This window comes from Buteo buteo, chromosome 17, assembly GCF_964188355.1.
Source record: "Buteo buteo chromosome 17, bButBut1.hap1.1, whole genome shotgun sequence".
Taxonomy (NCBI): Eukaryota; Metazoa; Chordata; class Aves; order Accipitriformes; family Accipitridae; genus Buteo; species Buteo buteo.
The window spans coordinates 15,382,902-15,401,822 of record NC_134187.1 but is presented as its reverse complement, the minus strand read 5'-3'; the positions used below and the strand labels follow the sequence as shown (position 1 = coordinate 15,401,822).

At 38.6% G+C, this 18,921-nt stretch overlaps 1 protein-coding gene across 3 annotated transcripts in view; it reads left to right on the top strand.

Annotated features, from left to right (window-relative positions):
• The window catches only part of LPIN1 (lipin 1), an 85,137-nt gene that overhangs the window by 48,542 nt on the left and 17,674 nt on the right, over window positions 1-18,921 (top strand). For 2 of the 3 annotated variants that reach the window (XM_075049121.1, XM_075049123.1), the window contains 9 exons: window positions 477-584; window positions 5,314-5,443; window positions 7,363-7,672; window positions 9,185-9,278; window positions 10,635-10,822; window positions 11,972-12,065; window positions 13,454-13,523; window positions 16,392-16,484; window positions 17,891-17,967. In XM_075049121.1, the coding sequence (XP_074905222.1) occupies window positions 477-584; window positions 5,314-5,443; window positions 7,363-7,672; window positions 9,185-9,278; window positions 10,635-10,822; window positions 11,972-12,065; window positions 13,454-13,523; window positions 16,392-16,484; window positions 17,891-17,967 (1,164 nt within the window). The remainder of the gene's footprint in view (window positions 1-476; window positions 585-5,313; window positions 5,444-7,362; window positions 7,673-9,184; window positions 9,279-10,634; window positions 10,823-11,971; window positions 12,066-13,453; window positions 13,524-16,391; window positions 16,485-17,890; window positions 17,968-18,921) is intronic. The other variant, XM_075049122.1, reaches the window with a different exon arrangement.

Genomic DNA, 18,921 nt, shown 5'->3' with positions numbered 1-18,921 from the left:
TAATTCCAATGAAGTCTCTGTGTGTGTGTGCTCCTGTGCACATGTGCCCCACATCCTCCATGCAGGCTGTTGGACTGCAGTGATATTCACAAGGCCTTATCCTAAGTAGTCTAATCTCAATATACTGCCTCTGTAGTTGAGGGGCAGAGGAAGGGAGGGCAAGGAGATTATTTCAGTGCAAGGGCTTAATTTAAAGGTTTTGAATTGCATTCTGGAAGAAACTTTCTCTGCTGACTGTAAAGCTTAATGCGACTAGCTTCACCAGTCTGGTGATAGCATATGTCAATACCCTGCCCCTTTGATGGCTTTTTGAACTGTATGTTCTGTTTGTTTCTTGATTGCAGTATTCTGGATATTGAAAACTCTAGATGTAAATTCAGCATTCATGTAGCTAGTGCACAATAAGCTTATGTTAATCAGCTCTTGTGAATAATGACACCCTGTTTTTCTTTCTACCAACATGCTGTGCTGTCCAGTAAGCCTATAGATTGCACAGGGCAATCCTCTCTTCTCACTGTTCCAGCAGATGGAGGCCTGTCTAACTCTTGTCCTCAACAACCTTCTCACTTTTCTTCTCCAGACAGGTAGAACAGTTGTCCTCCCTCTTTTCTGGGCTGCTCTTTAATCCTTTTAGCACATTAATACACTTCTAACACATTAATAGTATGTGAACTTTGTTGAACTTATAACTGCACTTATTGCTAACCCAGACACTTTGAAAGAAAGTGACATTGAAAACCACTTCCTCTGCTTGCTGCTTTGTGGGCGTTGACTGGAGGTAAGTTACCTTGATGAATCATCTGTTGAATGAGGGTGGCCAATATAAAATGAGGCCAATGAAAACCTGGTTTAAGACTGAAGTTGATTAAGATGATAAAAAAAAAAAAAGGAAGAACTTAGCTAGTGAAAGCTTACATTCCTCTGAAGATTGACATTTCCATGTGGCTTTTTACAGTCAGTGTATATTTTATGATGTTTTTATCCCATGGTTTTCCTGAGTTGTTTGCTTGTGCATAGGTTGCAAAAGTAAAAGCAAAACAAAGGCCTAGGAGAGTAAGTGAGCTATAAGGAGTGCAAAACTTATAGTGGGAGGAGCCCAGTACCAAAAGAGAACTTCTCTTCCTTTTTCCTTGGTTTGGGGGAGGGGAAGACTTTCTGTACTGTTGGATTGCAGTGGGGTAGCATCTTATAGAGTAAAGATGACACAACAGATAAAGGCATTTTGTCTAAGGTTTAGGAAACCCAGACTTAAGCCTTTGCTCTGACTGTGGACTGTTTTCTACAGAGCTAAAAATGGATACAAAGACTTTTTATGATATCTTAAGTTTGAGATGTCTCAAGATTCTGCAGCCAGGCCCTTTCTCTCCACTAAGTCAGTGGAGAGAAGTCACAGCAACTCAGTTAAAAAACGTAAAGTAGGTGTCTGAATATGACCTCTACAATTCTCCATTAATACTGGAGAAGCTTTGAGTAGTAAATCTGGCTAAATTGCTCATTGCTTATCTCAATATAGATGCCATACTAGGTGCCTAAGGCTGTATCGAAATGGATAATCTTGAGGTTTTCACAGCTTCTAGGGCTGCCCTCTTTAACCTGACTATGTTGCAACACCAAGTGAAGGTGAGATCCTGGGACATTCAAGGCTGTTCTCCTTGGTGTTTTTCATGGGAAGGGCAGGCAGGTGCACAGGTTGGGATGAGCAGTGATGTGCTCTGGGTGGCATCGTGAACTTTGCTCTGGAGTTCACCTGTCCCGCAATCTAGATATACAGCTAAAGTGCTTGTAGTAACTTGCCTAAGTAAAGCCACCTCTGCGTCTGCAACTGTTTTCCTCTATGTGAAATAAGAAACTCTATTATGGCCACCTCAAAGGAGGTTCAGAGGCTGTCGGCTATTGTTGTGACATGTATGTGAGGTAGGCCTCTTTCCTTCTGCCTATCTTTTCTCAGTTTATTTGGCCTCAAGACAGGACTTTTTCTCAGGTACATTGCTGCTTTCTCAGGGCTCTCTGCTTTCAGTGGGAAACACTGCAAAGATCAGCATGGTTTTCTATTGCAGAACTTCCAACTACAGGCCAAGTTCCTAATTCTTTGATTGCACTTAATGTAATCCAGTGCCATAGCTGTTAAGGAATAGAAAGGACTGTGACACAAATATTCAGCGTTTATGGGATGTGAATCAGATATCTTGATCTGAATGACTGAACTGAAATTTTCCTTTCTTCTTGTGCAGTGTTGGCAGGATGGGTGGCTCTAGTTTGATCTGCAGTATCTTGGCAATCTATGCAAGGCAAGAGAATTTCAGCTGGGCTGGGTCAGTGCCTAACTTAAGGACAGGGGAATTGCAAGGCATAGTTCCACCCAAGACAAATGTCTTGGTGGTGTAAGGAATAAAGAAACCATTTTGAGTCTGATCTGTGGATGCATTTGCAGGATACTGTCGTGGTATTCAGCCTTATTGACCCTTAGTGCAAGCATAACATTAGTTCAGGATTTAATTTGACCTGAGTTAAAAATATTTAAAGGAATGTGATTGTGAGCTTTATTAGTCTTCAGTCTAATTTTACTTTGGTGGCAATAGTATGAAGTGAATAGCAGCCAAAATAGTCCCAGTGCTGGTAAAGGAGGTGACATCTGGCATTACATATGGAAGCAGAACTATACAAACAGGAAGTATACAAACAGAACTGTAGTAGACATAATTGCCATCTGCATCCATAAACTACAGAGATTATTGTTGCTGTTCCAGAAGGATATTAGTGGGCGAGAGTAGCTATTGAGTGTTGAACAACAATATGGCATATGAAGAAAAAAGTAAAGGTATTTCTCTGTAATGGAAAACCAGCTCTCATTGGGAGGCCACCAACCCTGTGTTAATGTTTGTGGATGGCATAGAAAATCCCAGCTTACGTACCAGATGATATAAGGAATGAGAATGCTTTAGTATCCTTTTATAGAAACAAAATAATTTGCCCCCTGTTTGCCTTGTGGATGCATATTTGGAGTCTGATTTGGTCTTGGGGCTTTAAAATTAAAAGGCCATTGCAGTGATAATTTTGGTGTACCCTGAGGTTGTATTAGCATTTGTACACTAATCTATAAGGAGAAATCAACTGAAAAGAATTCTGAAGATCTAACATTTTGTTACTACTAAATCCTTCTATTTTATTGTGTAGAAAAGTAGTATTTACAGAATGAGAATTAAGATGTCTCCATTGTGCTTGTGTTGAATTTTCAGTACATAGTGTGTGTTTTGTGTGCTTTGTTTTGGGAGAGTGGGTAATATTTTGGGGGTTAGATGCTCGCCCTGGATCATCGGGCAGCCTTTCACAGCAGGAGCCTTCTCAGAGCAGAACTCTCCCTGTTTTAACATACGCGCATATGCAAATGCCATATTTCTGGCACTTGCATGTGTGTGTCTGGGAATATACATCATGGTTCTTGTTGCTGAGTAACAGCCTGGGCTTCTTCCCCACTCAGTTGTGTGTATAAGGGAACTGTATTTTCAGGGAAAATTGTGGAAAAGGTGAGGTCCCCCCCTCCCCCATCGGTGTTATCAGTGCAAAATGCAGAGGTGCCAGCCCAAACTGAAGCAATGCCTGTATTCTTTCAGGTTGGCTGTATAAGTGAACCTGGGCTGAACATACCCCAAAAGCCCAGACTGGAGATTTTTCTAAGTAAGCAGTAGGTATTTTGAAGGTTAATATGTGTGTAGTGCACAGATTAAATCGTGCAGTGACAACACTTCCTTAAATCTAGATATTTTGGGCTTAAAGCAGCAGTAGAAGCATTGTTTCTTGCTGAGATTTTCTGAAGTGACCACGCTCCTGATCTCCAAGGTTTCAATGGGCCCTAGATGCATGGAAAAAACTGCAAATCCTACAAACTTGTCACTGGGAAATGTAGAAGTTGCTGAAAAACCCACCAGGCATTTCTTGAATCCTTAGAGCTTGAAAATACTTTTTAAATTGCATGTATTGATTCCTTCATCTGTCAAATGGTAGGTTATACACTAAAGGACTAATAAAAATTTGAAACTCTTAGGACCAAAAAAGATCTTCCACAGCGGTTTTGCTTATAAATTTTATAGTTTAGTTAGATAACTTAATTATCTCTAGCTAAAAAGTCATAGCATTTGTCCATATTCAAAGTATATCTTACTGCAACATAAATGAAAACAAGGAATAATGTAGATAGTTAGGTTTCTATTTTTTCAGATGTGAAATTCACAGATTTTTTTTTAAAAGCCGCTTTGTGTTAGCGTGAAGTAATTATTTTCCTGTGACCAATGAATTCCCTACCATCTAGGTCTACAAAACTGCCTTACATTGAAAGAGCAAAACTGGTTTCAATGTTCAGTTTATCCAGAAGAAGGTAAAGAATAAATCAAACATGAACAATTTGTATTAAATGTAGGAAGCCTTTTGTTTTTGAGAGTGAAGGTAACACAGTTTGGACCTTTGATTTAGGAATGTTGTAGATTCTTTTGTTGCTTGTAGTTTTTAAATCAGGACTGCACAAGTATACCAAAGACATGCTATGGTTCAGACAAAAAATAATGGGCTTTGTTGAGGGGGTTCTGGGTGAAATTCTATGACTTGCGGTATGCAGAAAGGCAGAGTAGATAATCACAATTTTTCCCTTTGTCGAAATCAGTGAATCATCATTTATTAATGGTTGACTTGACATTGCATTGACTTCACCACATTAAAAATATGCTACAAACTGATAATTTACTAATTAATTATTGACTATTTTATATTGAGTAGTCAGCAAAACAAACAGTTAAATATTTTTGAACTGGAAGAACTCAAATTCTTTGTATAGCTCTCCTGTTGGTTTCCCTATAAACATGCATCTAAGGGTAGAACTGAACAAGTTAGTAGAAGGAAGTAATCAACTGGATTCCTTAGACTAATTTATTACTTAGTAAGGTTAAAGTGTCTTGTTGACGTGAGTGAGTAATTTCTGCACTTCACACCCATCATATTCATCTACTGCTGGTGCTACCATCCCCTCTCTTTTTGCCTCACAGAAAAATAAAAATCCTGAAATGTTGAGGTCCAGTGCTCTTGTTCCATCTCTTTCAGCTTCTTAATGCTCTTTCTGTGACAGCACTTACAAAAAAATGGATGAGACCTCTGAATGCCAGTATAAGAGGTTCCTGAACTGTTTAAACTGTTTTTCCATGCTTTTCCACTTTCAGTTGGCTAATGATAATTTAGATCTTCAATGCTTTGGGCTGGTGGATATCAGTGCTTAGTGCATTGTGGTTACTTTTGGTTTTGTAGTATTTTTCGTTTGTTTTTCTTCAGCCCATCAGGTTCACGCCCTCCTACTCCTCAGAGTGACTCGGAATTAGTCAGTAAACCTACGGACAGAAGTGGACTGAAGAATAATCCCCACATGCACTGGGCATGGGGAGAGCTACCCCAGGCTGCAAAGGTATCCAGCATAATTTGTTTAATTCCTGCTAGCATCTAGTATGCTTTAATGGGGCGCAGGCTTATTTTATTGCAGACTGCTGAAGAGGGAATCGATCCTGTTTTTACATAAAATTGCAATGTTTTATGTAAGAATTGCATCTTGCTCCTTAGGAGGTACAGGAAGGTACCTTGTGCCATAGATGTACTCAACACTGATGATACACAGTTGAAAATGAAGGAAGTTCCTGAGACCTAGTCTTGTAAAAGTTAGAAGCTTAAATAACATATAAGATAAAATCCAATGTCCTTTGGTAAATCATTGAAATTCATAAATGGTCTTAGATGGAAATTAGGTGCTTGGCATTTGCAGTGTGATTCACAAAAATTAAAATCGGTTGCTTGAGTACATAAGCATCCAGAAACACCTGCAGTTCTGTATCTCTGTGTGCCCAGACGTGCTGTTCTCTTGGCTGAGCCGACTGTCTTGGTGCCTGTCTCCTGCCTGAAGCCGTTTGGCCCAGTTAGGTGGCAGGATCTGTAGTGTGCCAGCAGCAGTGTCTCCCATGCTGCACAGTAGCCATGTGCAGCTGCATACGCTGCAGGTCAGCTCCTTATGATAGCTATGGAGTCAGAGCATTCATACAGGAAAGGGGAGACTTAGGGTTTACACCTGCTTTGGGGTGCAAGAAATTAAGGTCAGGTTTCAGTGAAATACTGCAACTATGGGGGCAGGGAAGGTGCAGGGTTTGGCCCCTTCTGCTGAGGGTTGGATTCTCTGCAAAAAGGACTGCAGGAATGATGGGGTCAGGAACAGTATAAAGAAACAAAATTCCTGCTTTGCAGGCCAGGGAAGTGGGTATCCTCCTCAGAAAGAAGACTTCTGTGTGCTGGTGGTGGCACCAGAATTATAAAGGCACTATTATAATTTATCTTTAATTCACTGGTGGTAGCTAGTGACAAAAGCAGGGATGGAAATCCAGAACTCTTCATTCCTTCAGAAGAGCTCTGGCCTCTTCTTTAGTAGGCCAAAGATGAGCTGTCCCATCACCTCTGCATTATTCTTCCCCTTATGTATATTACAAGAAATTGGGAGCTGTTTTCTGTACATAGAACTGATTCAAGTGCACAGGTCCAGGCAGGAGTTTCAAATTGTCATTTCCAGTCTAGAATTTAGGGTTCCAGTTAGTAGATTTGGGTGTTTCATTTTTATCCCAGTCACACAGCCTGGTGGGTATTGCAAATCTTATTCCTGGAGGCTTTTCCCACTGAAGTCCCTGCCTATGACCCTAGCCAAGCTATTCAGAGTTGGTCTGGCCATACCTGAACTGGGAGTTATGCTTTGGATGCTGTTGATCTTTGTGTGCTATGACGTGAAGGTTATAGCAGCTATAAAGCTGCTGCTGTAAGAGTTCAGCTCCCCTCTGTAAGAACACCTCTTGTCCCACACTTAGAGAAGATCTAGCATTGTTCCTATGAAGCGATTTAAAATCTAAATCTGGGGTATAGATGAATGACAGTGTTCCCCTGTCCTGGTCTCCAAGAGCATCCTGATTGTGTAAGGACTCCGGTCTGTGCTCCCTTCTCACGTTTGTCAGGGTTACCATCCGAAGAAAAGCTAGGATTTGTGCAGGAAGGGAGGAGGGCAGGGTGGGAGCTGTGATGTGCTCCCGGGCAGGTGAGTGGGAAATGAAGACTGTAGAGCCCATTGCAGAGCAAATCTTTCCTGGCCGCAAGTTACAGATGAATTTTGTGCAAGCAAACACACAGCAGAGAAATCTTTACTACACTGTAATCTCCACCTCAGTTAGTGGTGGCTTTCTGCTGTAGTTAGTTACCTTGAGAGTCTGATCTCACCGGAGTGAACAAAACAGGTTAAACTCTGGCTGTTGCATTTAAGAGCTTTTTTTTTTGTAGCAATCTGTTTATTTTTCCTCACAGGCCAGTTCTCTGCTCAAAGCAAAGGAACCTAGTGTGGTGGACGTAAATCCTTCTGAAAGCACTCACTTTCGGGTCATCCAAAGTTCTCCTATAGAGGAGTTTAACACTGTGTCTCCTCTACCTGCCCTTGGACAAGCAGATGCAGCAACTGGTGATGAAAGTGAGCCCTTACCAGCTGAGACAAATAAGCCAGAGACAGAGTCTCCAGGAGCAGCTGTACCACCGTTGCCTGCCAGTGAAGAAATAAAACAAGCTGCAGCTTGCTCAGCCCAACCAGCTGGCAAGACAGATTCCCCTTCCAGAAAGAAAGGTAAAGCTGTTGATTCTGCACTTTTATATGTATGATTTTTGTCTTTAAATTTCCTGGTGATAAAGCACCTCATTGCCATATAAATTAATCTGTGCCCTGAAGGCACTTTCAGATCTAGAAAGGAGTAAGCTTTGGAAAGAACCTTCAAAACCTGAGCTGTGCAGCAGGCTGTTCACAGGAGCCATGTAGTAAGATAGAAGATTCTCCTTGGTTCGGGATTTTTTGGTAGCTCTGTGCATATGAGCAAGACTGCAAAACTTGCTCCAAATTCATCCGTATTTGACAGATTGAGAGATTTCACTTTTTGGTACAAGCACACTGTAGATCTGTTGCTTCACCTGCTCTGACTACATTCGGAGTTGTTACGTGTTGCTGGTAGTTGTGGAACCTCTCTGCTCTAGTACAATGCTGTTCTTTTGCACGAACAACAGATCTGCCATAAAATAATGTGCTTTTGTTTTGCATGAGCAATTTCAGTTCTGTGTGGTACATGTCCCGTCCTGAATTTGTGAAGTATAACTCCGTCTGCTTTTCTACTTCTTAATGGCTGGGCTCTATATCCATGGTATTTTATAGTCAGTATTAACAATCTTCACATGAAATTTATTTGCTTACAAATATTATGTTTTAGAGCTGTGACTATTCTTTATAATTATGTAAGCCCTATATAAGCCTAGTTTGTGCAGCTGCTTTTTAATCAGTAAACATACAAGTTTCTTAGCTACTTCCCCATGCATTCACTGTCTTTGAAGACAAAAATGACAGTGTTACTCTGCTTACTATTCAGTTTTTACATAACTTTTCTTCTGATTGCTTTTCTGATGTTTGATGTTGGAAACTGGGACAGTGAGAAGTCCTGGGTTTTAGAATGAATTCCAAATTGGATTTTGGCCTTACAGTGCTTACTTGTCTAGATGTACCAGCAACAACAGGACAGTGATGACTCTGTGTGTTGGTATCAGTGAAAGACCTAGGAGGGTTGTCTTGTCCCCTGCAATGGTGCATGTGCACACACAACACATCAGTTGTATGTGCTGAACAGAGAGTTGTCTCCTTAACAAGACAGTTACAGTGTATTAGCAACTATAGTATAGTCTGTTGTGTTATTTCCCTTTTGCAAGGGGGGATTGAAGATCTGTTCTTGGATATTAAATGCTCTGATTGCCTTACTGTGATAACAGGCCTATGCAAATACTCAGAAAGTTTTCCTTTTGCTGTTTTCCTACAGTGACCACTGACTTCTAATTCCAAGTGGTTTTGTCTGGGATAGGGTGGCTTCAGCATATCTCAAAACTAGTCCTCTGCTATCCCATTTTGTGTATTCAAAGTCTGAACAATGTTTATGAGCAACTTGTTTTGAAATTTTTGGCTTTTTATACAAATACAGTTCAAAAACTGTTATAACTTGTCTGGTTTCTCAGTCTTAAAATGAATAGTTAAACAGTAATAACAGTTCTGGCTTGTTACTCAGAAAATGCTTATTAATAGGCTTATTTGTGCCATCCTTTACAGACAAACGAAGCCGGCATCTTGGTGCTGATGGTGTCTATTTAGATGACCTCACTGACATGGATCCAGAAGTTGCTGCACTTTATTTCCCCAAGAAGTATAAGTCCTTTGCTTTATATTTTTACTATTTAAAGAGCTCTTGTCACCTTCCAGATTTAGATCAAACTCTTCATTGCCAACCAGATAAGACCTTTTTTTTTCAGAGTCCAAGCAGAGGTGAAGGCAGAAGGAAAATAAGGCTCTGTAGAGAGGAATATTAGAGCTTTTGGAAGGCTCTGTATTTGGGCCTGAGAAGTGTGCTTGAAACAGATTTTCTGTTTTGGTCAATTAAGCATCATATATTGATTGTGGGTTGTTATGTAACGTACACTGATGTTTGTGAGTGTTATTCACATGCCCTGGGAGAGCAATTGGCCTTGGGATATTTTTATCCCCATGTCCTTGCTTATTACCATGAAGAACATATCTTACTGTTAACAGTATTAGCACAAAATTATTGCTCCAATGTTGTTGTTCTGTGAGTGATCACTTATAAATATGAATGTCAGAAAATAATTTTTGGAAGATGCATGACAGATTGATTTATGAAAATATTGCACTCTGAACATATAATTTCCAACTTGTTCTGATCTTTATTAGAGTCTCTCATAACATTTATAGTCCTCTTTCCATGTCTTACTCTAGTCATTTGACTAAAGTCATTGAGCAACAACTAAAGTAGCTGGCATATTTTATTTTTCTTTCTTGCTTGCTTAAACTCAGCTGTTGTAATATTAGCATTTCAATAAAACTGAGAAAGATTAGCAATATGGAGAAAAAAAGTTGGATTAAATTCTTTTCTCAAATACATTCATATAAATCTGGACTGGATTGCAGAGTTTGAGCCTGCACTTTGTAATAATGATCTCATCTATACGCAGATTTTAAGTGGGTATAGTGATTTATTGGTTCTTAAAATTGTAATCCTAGTAGTTTATATGTAGAGTATTTTATTTATATATACATGGCATACAAATACGCAAACATACACATCCTTTGTTTTGGGTTTAGCTATCAGTTTATATAATTAATATAAATTAAATAATAAATTAATATGTTTATTCTTGTTCCTGTGTGGGAACAGTTCTAATAGTATAAACTCTGCTTATAGTAGCATTATTTTGTCTACTAAGATTGTACAGTTTATTGTCTTATTTTTCCTATCTCTTATATATAAATGAAGCTATAATTATACATGCCTAGTTTAGGCGAGTAAGTAGAAACAATCTTAATATTTGAGGGTACATGAGACCTATACTACTTTGCTTTTGCCCTAAAATTTAAACAAGCAAAATTTTTTTTTTTCTTTCTTTCTTTTTTCCTAAGTGTGTGTCAGATGTAAATGGTGTTTGTTGAAGGGAGCGAATTTGGGAATGAATACATGAAGACTGAATTCCTGATTTTTGTTTTCCAGTGGGGATAATGTCCAATGCAAGAACACGAACGACATGGGGCTGCGGTCTGCCAGCCAGTCTCCGCAGTCTGTTGGGAGCTCAGGTGTTGACAGTGGAGTTGAAAGTACCTCGGATGGAATTCGAGATTTGCCCTCCATTGCCATTTCTCTCTGTGGAGGCCTTACTGACAACAAAGAAATAACCAAAGGTACAGAATGACTTTCTGAATTACAGGCATGTGCTGTCAGCCAAGTTTTAGCATCCTAGACCGAGGAAGCAGTGCCCTCCTGTGGCTGTACTCAAGAATGTGTTGAGAAGATAAATACTTTTCTGTAATGATAAGTTTCCTAGAATTTTTCATACTTAAAATAGGAGACATATAGGACTTATGATTTTTAACACATTTTAATGATTCACTATATACGAAATTTTTTGAAGGTATTTTATTGGTATTTTTATTTCCTGATAGTACTACGTTTTGTATCACAATACTGTTAATGGTACTTTTGCTACTTGGTGCAGTATAAAGCTAGGAAATTCACAGCTGTTGGTGTCAGGAATGAAAAAGGTGGTCCGTAAATGGGGACACTAGCAGGGGGAGTTGGAAACTTTAACCTGAGTTCCTGCTCTACCTCCAATTTCTTGTGTGACTTTTAGATAAATCATTTACAGTGCTCTGTGCCTTAAACTTCCAGCTGCATAATGTGAAGATAAATGTGTTAAGACTTACGATTTCTGCAGTTCTGAAAATTGTATGAGACTGATGCTACACTGATTGCTGTTCAGAAGCTAGTTATTAAAACATTTCAAATATACTGTGATTTATTGGAATTGTGTTTGTTATCTGGATCACCTGTGAATTACATAGATTTTGTGAAAGGAGTCACAGGCAGCGGAAAGGGTGTTTATTCATAAATATTTTCATTTTGCTGAAGGCCTTACAAGTAATAATTAAGTTTCTGGCTATGAGTTACACATAAATTGAGTCCATCAGTTCCTGCTCCTAACTTGGACAGAGCATCAGTGAAAGGCATGACAAAGTACTTCCCTGCCTTGCTTAGAAGCTTGGTTTTCCTCCCTCACAGTTCCATCTCTGAGCTTTCACTTAGCTTTTTTTTGAACAGGAAAGACACCCAGCAGCTAACAAAGAAACCCTCAGCATCTTCTGAGACTGAGAGTCTCTGAACATCTTGCTTCTATGTTACTGTTAATCTTAGCACCCTGGTAATGAAGGGCCAACCCCGAATGTGTCAATGTGTCAAACCTATGTGTCTGAGAGATGCTAAGAGGTTTAGGTTGGCCCATCCCAGGCATCTATACATGCATGCTTTATGTATGTAATTTTTTCCCCCCACAGAAGAATTTTTAGAACATGCAGTAACATATCAGCAGTTTGTGGACAATCCTGCTATCATTGACGACCCTAACCTTGTGGTTAAGATTGGAAATAAGTAAGTATATTTCAGGAAAAAAATATTTTGCTATTGTAACAAAAACACTTCTGTGGGACTTCAGTGTGTTAGATCAGTTTCACTGTAGCTGAAAAACAGGTTTTGAATGTTCATAGCTTAGATTCATCCAGAGAGAGTCAACTCTCTAGTGAATTCAGGCTCTTCTAGTTACCTTTCTTCCTTTAAATTGAGAGTAAAGAGCAGTTTCAGATGACCTGTTACAGCTAACTGACACAATTTGAATTTCAAGAAGCTAGTATTAAATGCTAATAGTGTTCACACTCAATTGGCAGACTAAAATGAAACAGAATGTGAACTTCCTGAGGCTTGCCCTGAGCCAGTTTGAATAATTTTTACAGGGATATGGCAGTCTGCTTGCAAGCACTCTGTACCCAGCAGGTTGTCTGTGTATACTGAATATTTTGCTAATATCCCTCTATGGAGGCATTGCTTTTCAAGACTTGTCAAACTTGCCCACCGAGTATGAGACTTCTATTTCTGCAAGGCTAAGATGTTATTTCATTGTTTATATTGCTGGCATCAGTGCAGCACTATGGTCTATGCCAGATGCAGCTTTTTGGAGGATGTTTTCACTTGAGAGCTCCTTGCACCTGGCATACAGTGTTACAGAGTAGAGGAGACATCATGGCATTGTGCTGCACTTAGAGGTTAGGCTACCCTTAGTCATAGACATTGCTCATACAAATCTGACATGCCTGGTGCATCCTGATGTGATAGTTTGTACTGCGTATGTTACGGCCTCATACCACCCTCTCTGTGGTCTGAGGTGAGTCATTTACTGCTTCCCTGCCATAGTTCTCTGAATTTGATGGTAATGTTTGCCTGCCTACTGATATGTTGAGAAGAGTGGAGTACTTAGTGAGGATCTCACTGTCATATTCTCTGGATGTCATGTGAGCTTCAGGTTCCCTAGACAGACAGATGATAATACTGTATTTGTCCTACTGTCTGTAACAAGAGTTGACCCACATTCAGCACATAATAGCAAAAATTTGATAACCTACAGACTACGGCCCTGAACTTTTGTGTAGTTCCTTGATGGAAAAACAGTGAAAACAGCTTGTGAAAAATGTAGCTCATGCTGTGATAATGAGGTATAGTAACAACATGAGGAACGTACAACAAATACCCTTCTACTTAAGGACCTAGCTTCCCTTGCACACCTTGAAAAGTACATGCCATAAATACCTGTGAACATACTGTGGAATAAGGTGGGTCTGCTATTAGTGATGCAGGCCAGAGTTTGACCTGTGCTAAAGAGGCTTCATGGCTTTGGCTTTAACCTGCCAGATGATAAATACTAGGTAGATTGTGAATTGGAACCTTGGGATTACAAAATGCAGTAATTGTCTCTGTTGCATGCCCAGGTACTACAACTGGACAACAGCTGGTCCCCTTCTGCTGGCAATGCAGGCTTTCCAGAAACCTTTGCCAAAGGTGAGATTGAACATGAAGTTTGGTCAGAGGAGTTGTGACGTTCTGCCATTTATTAAGGCGTTTATTATTATTATAATTTATTTATTAAGAGGGTTGTTATACAAGAGAATCTGCACATCAGTAATATCTATCCACACATAAACATTCATCTAGCTTATGCTAAAGGCTAAATAAGCAGGACTAAATTTGGTCTGTGAATAGTATTTACTTGCTAAGCTAAGATCATTACAAATATTTTGAAGAAGGAAAACTTCCTGTTTTCCTTCAGTAATATGGATTGTAAACATAAATTATATTGACCCATGTTAGTATTTGCTGTAGCTGAATACTTGGTGACTGCTTTCCATTTTATCTGTATATAGCATATATTATCAAATAAAAATAGAGGCCAGGAATTTTAATGTCGGTGAGTGAGCTTTAACTACTTTAACTACTAAGGAAGGCCTGTAGCTTGCTAGTTTTCTGTTTCTTGGTTGGTTGTTCATAACCAACTCAGGTAGACAGTGCAGATAGCTACAACCATGTGACAGCTATATATGTTGGTTTATATTAAATGCATTGATGAACTTAGTCCAATTTTACATGACCTGGTGCCACACAGATGCTCAGGACAGAAATACACACTGCTGTAAATGTATATAAAGAAGCAGTATCGGCACCGGCACTATTTTTTGTCGCGGTTAGCCATAGATTTAGTAAATTTTGGAACTTAAACTTTCCTTCTGCCATTTGCAGCACTTCACATGTCTTTGGGTTTAATCTATGTGAATTCAAATGCTATCTCTATTGCCATGAATGCAGAATAAAAATTTATTCACAGCCCAGAATATTCTGTACCAGTGTTCGTTCTTAGTGCCACATTTCTTGCGTATGCAGTCGTGCGTAGCTGCGCTGTAGCATCCCAATGTAAAGTAAATTGATTCTAAAAGTCCCAAACATCAGGTAAACCTGGCTTGAATTTCAAGGATGTCACAGAGCCAGATGTTTTGTGCTTTACTGCAAATATTCTAGTAATCATCAAAGGTGGAATTCATCCCATGGAAATCAAATGCCTACAGAAGGTGTATAGTTATCCTACTCTGTATTCGTTGGACACTTCCACAGACCTTGATAGGTGCCTATTGGGTCTTCATTAGCAATACAGATAATGCAAGGTAACTGCATTTTTAATTAAACACTTTGATGCCTGAGCCAGATATTTTGGGTTTTGCCTGCGATGGGTAAAGGGAAAGAATTGGTATGAAATATTTTTCTGTTAAGGGAAATGGCAATTCTTTCAACACCATTGTGGTTATACCATTTGTATAGGTTATCAGTTAAGAAAAGTCTTTTATGAGTGTGAAATTCAGTGTTTGTTTTTTTTAATGGTTAACTTATATTCTGAACGCTGATAACTTTCTAGGCAGTGCAATTTTAGTTTAGTGGAGAAGCCAGTATATATAGTTGGAACAGTCTGTATGACTGGGAAGGTTTACTTGGCTGAACTGTACCTCTGAAACTAAAATTACTCATTTACGCTACCAGTCATCCTACTAGTTTTTGTAATGACTTGTTAATTAGAATTTTGATTTGCTGTAATAATGGAACTAAGGAATTGAAATACTAAGATACTTTATCAAAACAGGCTCTATGAAGTGATTGAAAACTGGAGTCTTTGCAAAAAAATTACTCATGTTCTGCAAAATACCCTTAAATGCATGTCTAATTGTATGCATGTGAATTAGTTCACTAAAAGTCAATAAGACATCTGCTTGAAGTTGTCCATATGTTTGAGAACCTCCTTAAACTGTACCCATTGTTCTCAAGTGGCATTCAGTTCTCAGTAGCTCCATCTGGTCCTTGTTTTTCTTTTTTTGTTTAAAAAGTTGTCAACTTACTTGCACAACTTTATTCCTCTATCATTCTTTCGTTTCTCATATATTTTAGACAGTATAGTGAAGAGAACCTATTGAAAAACTGAGAAAAGGGATGCATTGTCCCATACACTAGCTGAACTCAACCCTCTCAACTGCTAAGAGTTCTTCGAATCTTTTTTTTTTTTTTAAATCACTAATCAATGTCCCAGTTTTATTTTCATGACTTTGCTTACAGTGGAGGCTATCATCCCAGAAAGCCAGTAGCTAAGCTATTGCAGGATGTACCAAACACTGTGGCCACCTTTACTGTAGTATTTTCCCCTTTTGTCTTTTGCTTGTTCTCTGAGTGAAAAAATTCAGCTCTCCTTGTTACAATGCATAAGGCTCCAGTCATTACGAGTATTGAAAGAAACTTTTCTCTACTGAAGTCTAGTATACATAACCAGTGAAAAGTAGCCTGGGTTTAAAAAAACACAGTTCTAACATTGTCAGTCAAATTCATAGCACCATACTAAACTCATAAATGCTAATAACATCTTTGCTTTTTTCCAGACTGGTAATTAAATATGAACTTTTTAGTTATTTTTAAATGAGAATATCTGTCTTGCATGTGGGTTTGTTACTGTTTTGCACGAGAGCTCCTTCAGGGAGTGATATTTTTCTTTTTTTTAAAATATAATTTGCACTAAATAACTTCAACTTAAAAACAGTAGGTTCTCCATTCTAGAAATTATACTAATATCTATTTATGCTTTTTTTTTCTTCTTTGCTTTTATCTCTTTTTCATTTTCCTTTTAAAAATACCATAAGTATTCATGCTTAAGTTACTTCAGAGCAGCTCTGGATACCATTAGATTTTGCTTTAGTAGAATTTATGGTCCACAGACAGTATGTTTACTTTTATTCTATTTATTATCAGTTAAAATTGTGTATTTGGCACTTTCTTTCATTTACATATATCAGGTTGTCCTTTGTTTTAGTTTTTTTTTATGTTACCATCCATTTATCACAGGCCACTGTGGAATCTATAATGAGGGACAAGATGCCCAAAAAAGGTGGAAGGTGGTGGTTTTCCTGGCGAGGGAGGAACAGCACTATTAAAGAGGTAAGTTTAAGAAGCAAGCAGAGTTTCCTTCTGATTGAAGTGGGAAGGCTGGATACCTCCGTATTCGTCCCTTAGAACTTTGCTTCTGAGAGTAACTCATTATTCAATTTGACTGAGGATATACACATTAAAAGATGTTTAAACAGAGTCTAAAGTCTGACTTCTTTTGACTTCAGACAGCTTTGGATAAGACCCTACCTGAAACATTTGCCTGCAGTGTTTTGATTCTGCATTTGTTTTTATTATGCAAATCTGAGGGAGTATTATCTAATGGATTAAATTTGTGTTTGGGAACCTAGAATCCAAGAGCTGTGCCACTAATTTAATGTTTCTGTGCAGATTACCTACCTTTCTGCAGCTGTCTTTTGATAGTTGAAGAATAGATGTATTTATGAGTAGTGTGAGCTGTAAAATTCAGCAAAACCTCAGATGGAAAACTGACTATATATTAATTTTAAAGTCTTTCTGAATTTCTTTTCTGAGCATTAAAAGTTTGTGGTAACAGTCTTAAAGTCATGGATGAACATTAAAAGAACAGTGAAAAAAGCAAAACTCTATATGAAATATTGATCTCCTGTCTAGACATATTTAATCTTTAAAGTTGGCCAATAAAACCTCTTCATATTAATTTATACTACTGAAGTATTAGTACTTGAGGGGAGAAAATGACTTCTAATACATTTTTATGATTGTGCCTCAGTCGATGAACTTTTTTTAGCCTTGCACGAAATAACCATTGTACTGATCTGTGAGTATGGGCTTCAGAGCATGAGATTTTAGTTTTAACAGTTTGAAGTTTTTAGAATTTATGTCTGAGTGGAAGTATTTGGCTACCTCTTGAGCTGTGGCAGCTATAAATTGATAAGGGGAGGTGTTATTGTTGTTTGTGTGTCTCAAAATCATTCACTATTTAAAAATCTTATGGGGTGAAATTGATAGAGCTTAGCATCCACTCAGGGTAAAAGCAGTTTGGAAAGTTTTATTGGATTAAAGATTTCAATGATTCTATGAAAGGTAATTGTATTTTTTCTTTTTCCCTTCTCCAGAGTCATTCTTTGCTTTTTCAGGTGAAATCTAGCTATTTGAGGTGCATGAACTGAGTAGTTACGGGATTGATCCTAGAATTTCAACAGTACTAGATGTGAAATCTGATATTTCTGTACTTCTTCCATGCAAAAATAAATCTTAATTCTCCTTTTGAGTTTTATATTTGCAATTTTTAGTTCTTTGTGCGGCCTTTATTCTTTAAGAAAACCATGAAGGTTTACTTTGCAAAGGAAGCAAACATGCTGTTGATTTTTACCAGATCTGTACAAGACAGAATTTGGTTTTCAGATATTTCTCTAAAAACATTTGCTCTCTGCCCAACAGGAGATGCACAGCTTCTCATACTTGTATTTTTACAGGAAACAAAGCCAGAGCAAGGTATGAGTGGGAGTGGACTTACTGGAGAAGACTCTTCACAGATGAGCATGGCAAACAGGTACCCCCAAAATTATCTCTACCTGAAATGAGCAGGAGTTACTATTTAAAAATGAAAGCAAGCTACCTCTTATATTTGAACAAAGAAATATTGTGTCAGTGAAATATGTTATGTGTTATTCATTGCACCAAGTAAGTGCAGATAGGAAGGCTCTACTCATGGCAGGGTTGCAGACCTTGTGAGTACACTCTGGTGTTTCTGTGGTTTGGTTGGCAGCTCCCTGATACACATTCCAGCCCCTTGAAACAATAACTGGAGCAGTTCTCTGAAGCTATATGTATCTCTCTAAGAGTTTTCAAGGGAACATCACAGATGACCCTATGCTGTTGTCAGATCCTAGTTGCTAAAATTTCTGATTTACTTATATTTATGGCCTGACAACTTAATTTGTTCCTGCATATTTGTGGAGGCCTAAGGCTTTCCAGAGTTCTTTTCACAGGCAATAGTCATGGTTTTCTATTACTTCTTTCAAGGATTGCAGAAGTCTCTTCCTTCTTGTGCTCCAAACTAATCATACTGTATGGCCAGAATCTCTCCTTCAGGAGGGTTCCATAAGATGAGTTTTAACTTGCTTGGGAAGCTTTGGAGGGATGAGTTAGCTAGGGACAGCTCTCCTACCTTGCCCCTTTTCTGTCCATACAGGTCTTACTGTAAAGACAGCCTGTCTGTGTGCTGTCTGCACTTTAGAGCTGAAAAGGAACAGATTCAAATATGCTTTATGCTCATTAAGTTAAGGTCAAGGATCACCTTTATGAAACAAAAAGGCATTAGCTGTCATTCTTCCTGGAGGTCAGCAGTTGCAATCCAGGCTAATGTGCTGGAAGGAGGATTCCTCATTCTATAGGAGACTAGCTGTTATCTCAGTTGCCTCTCTGAGTTTGAGAGCCACAGAATAAATCGGAAGGGCTGATTTTAGGGATGACAAGTGACATTTAGGTCTGTTTCTTACATGGT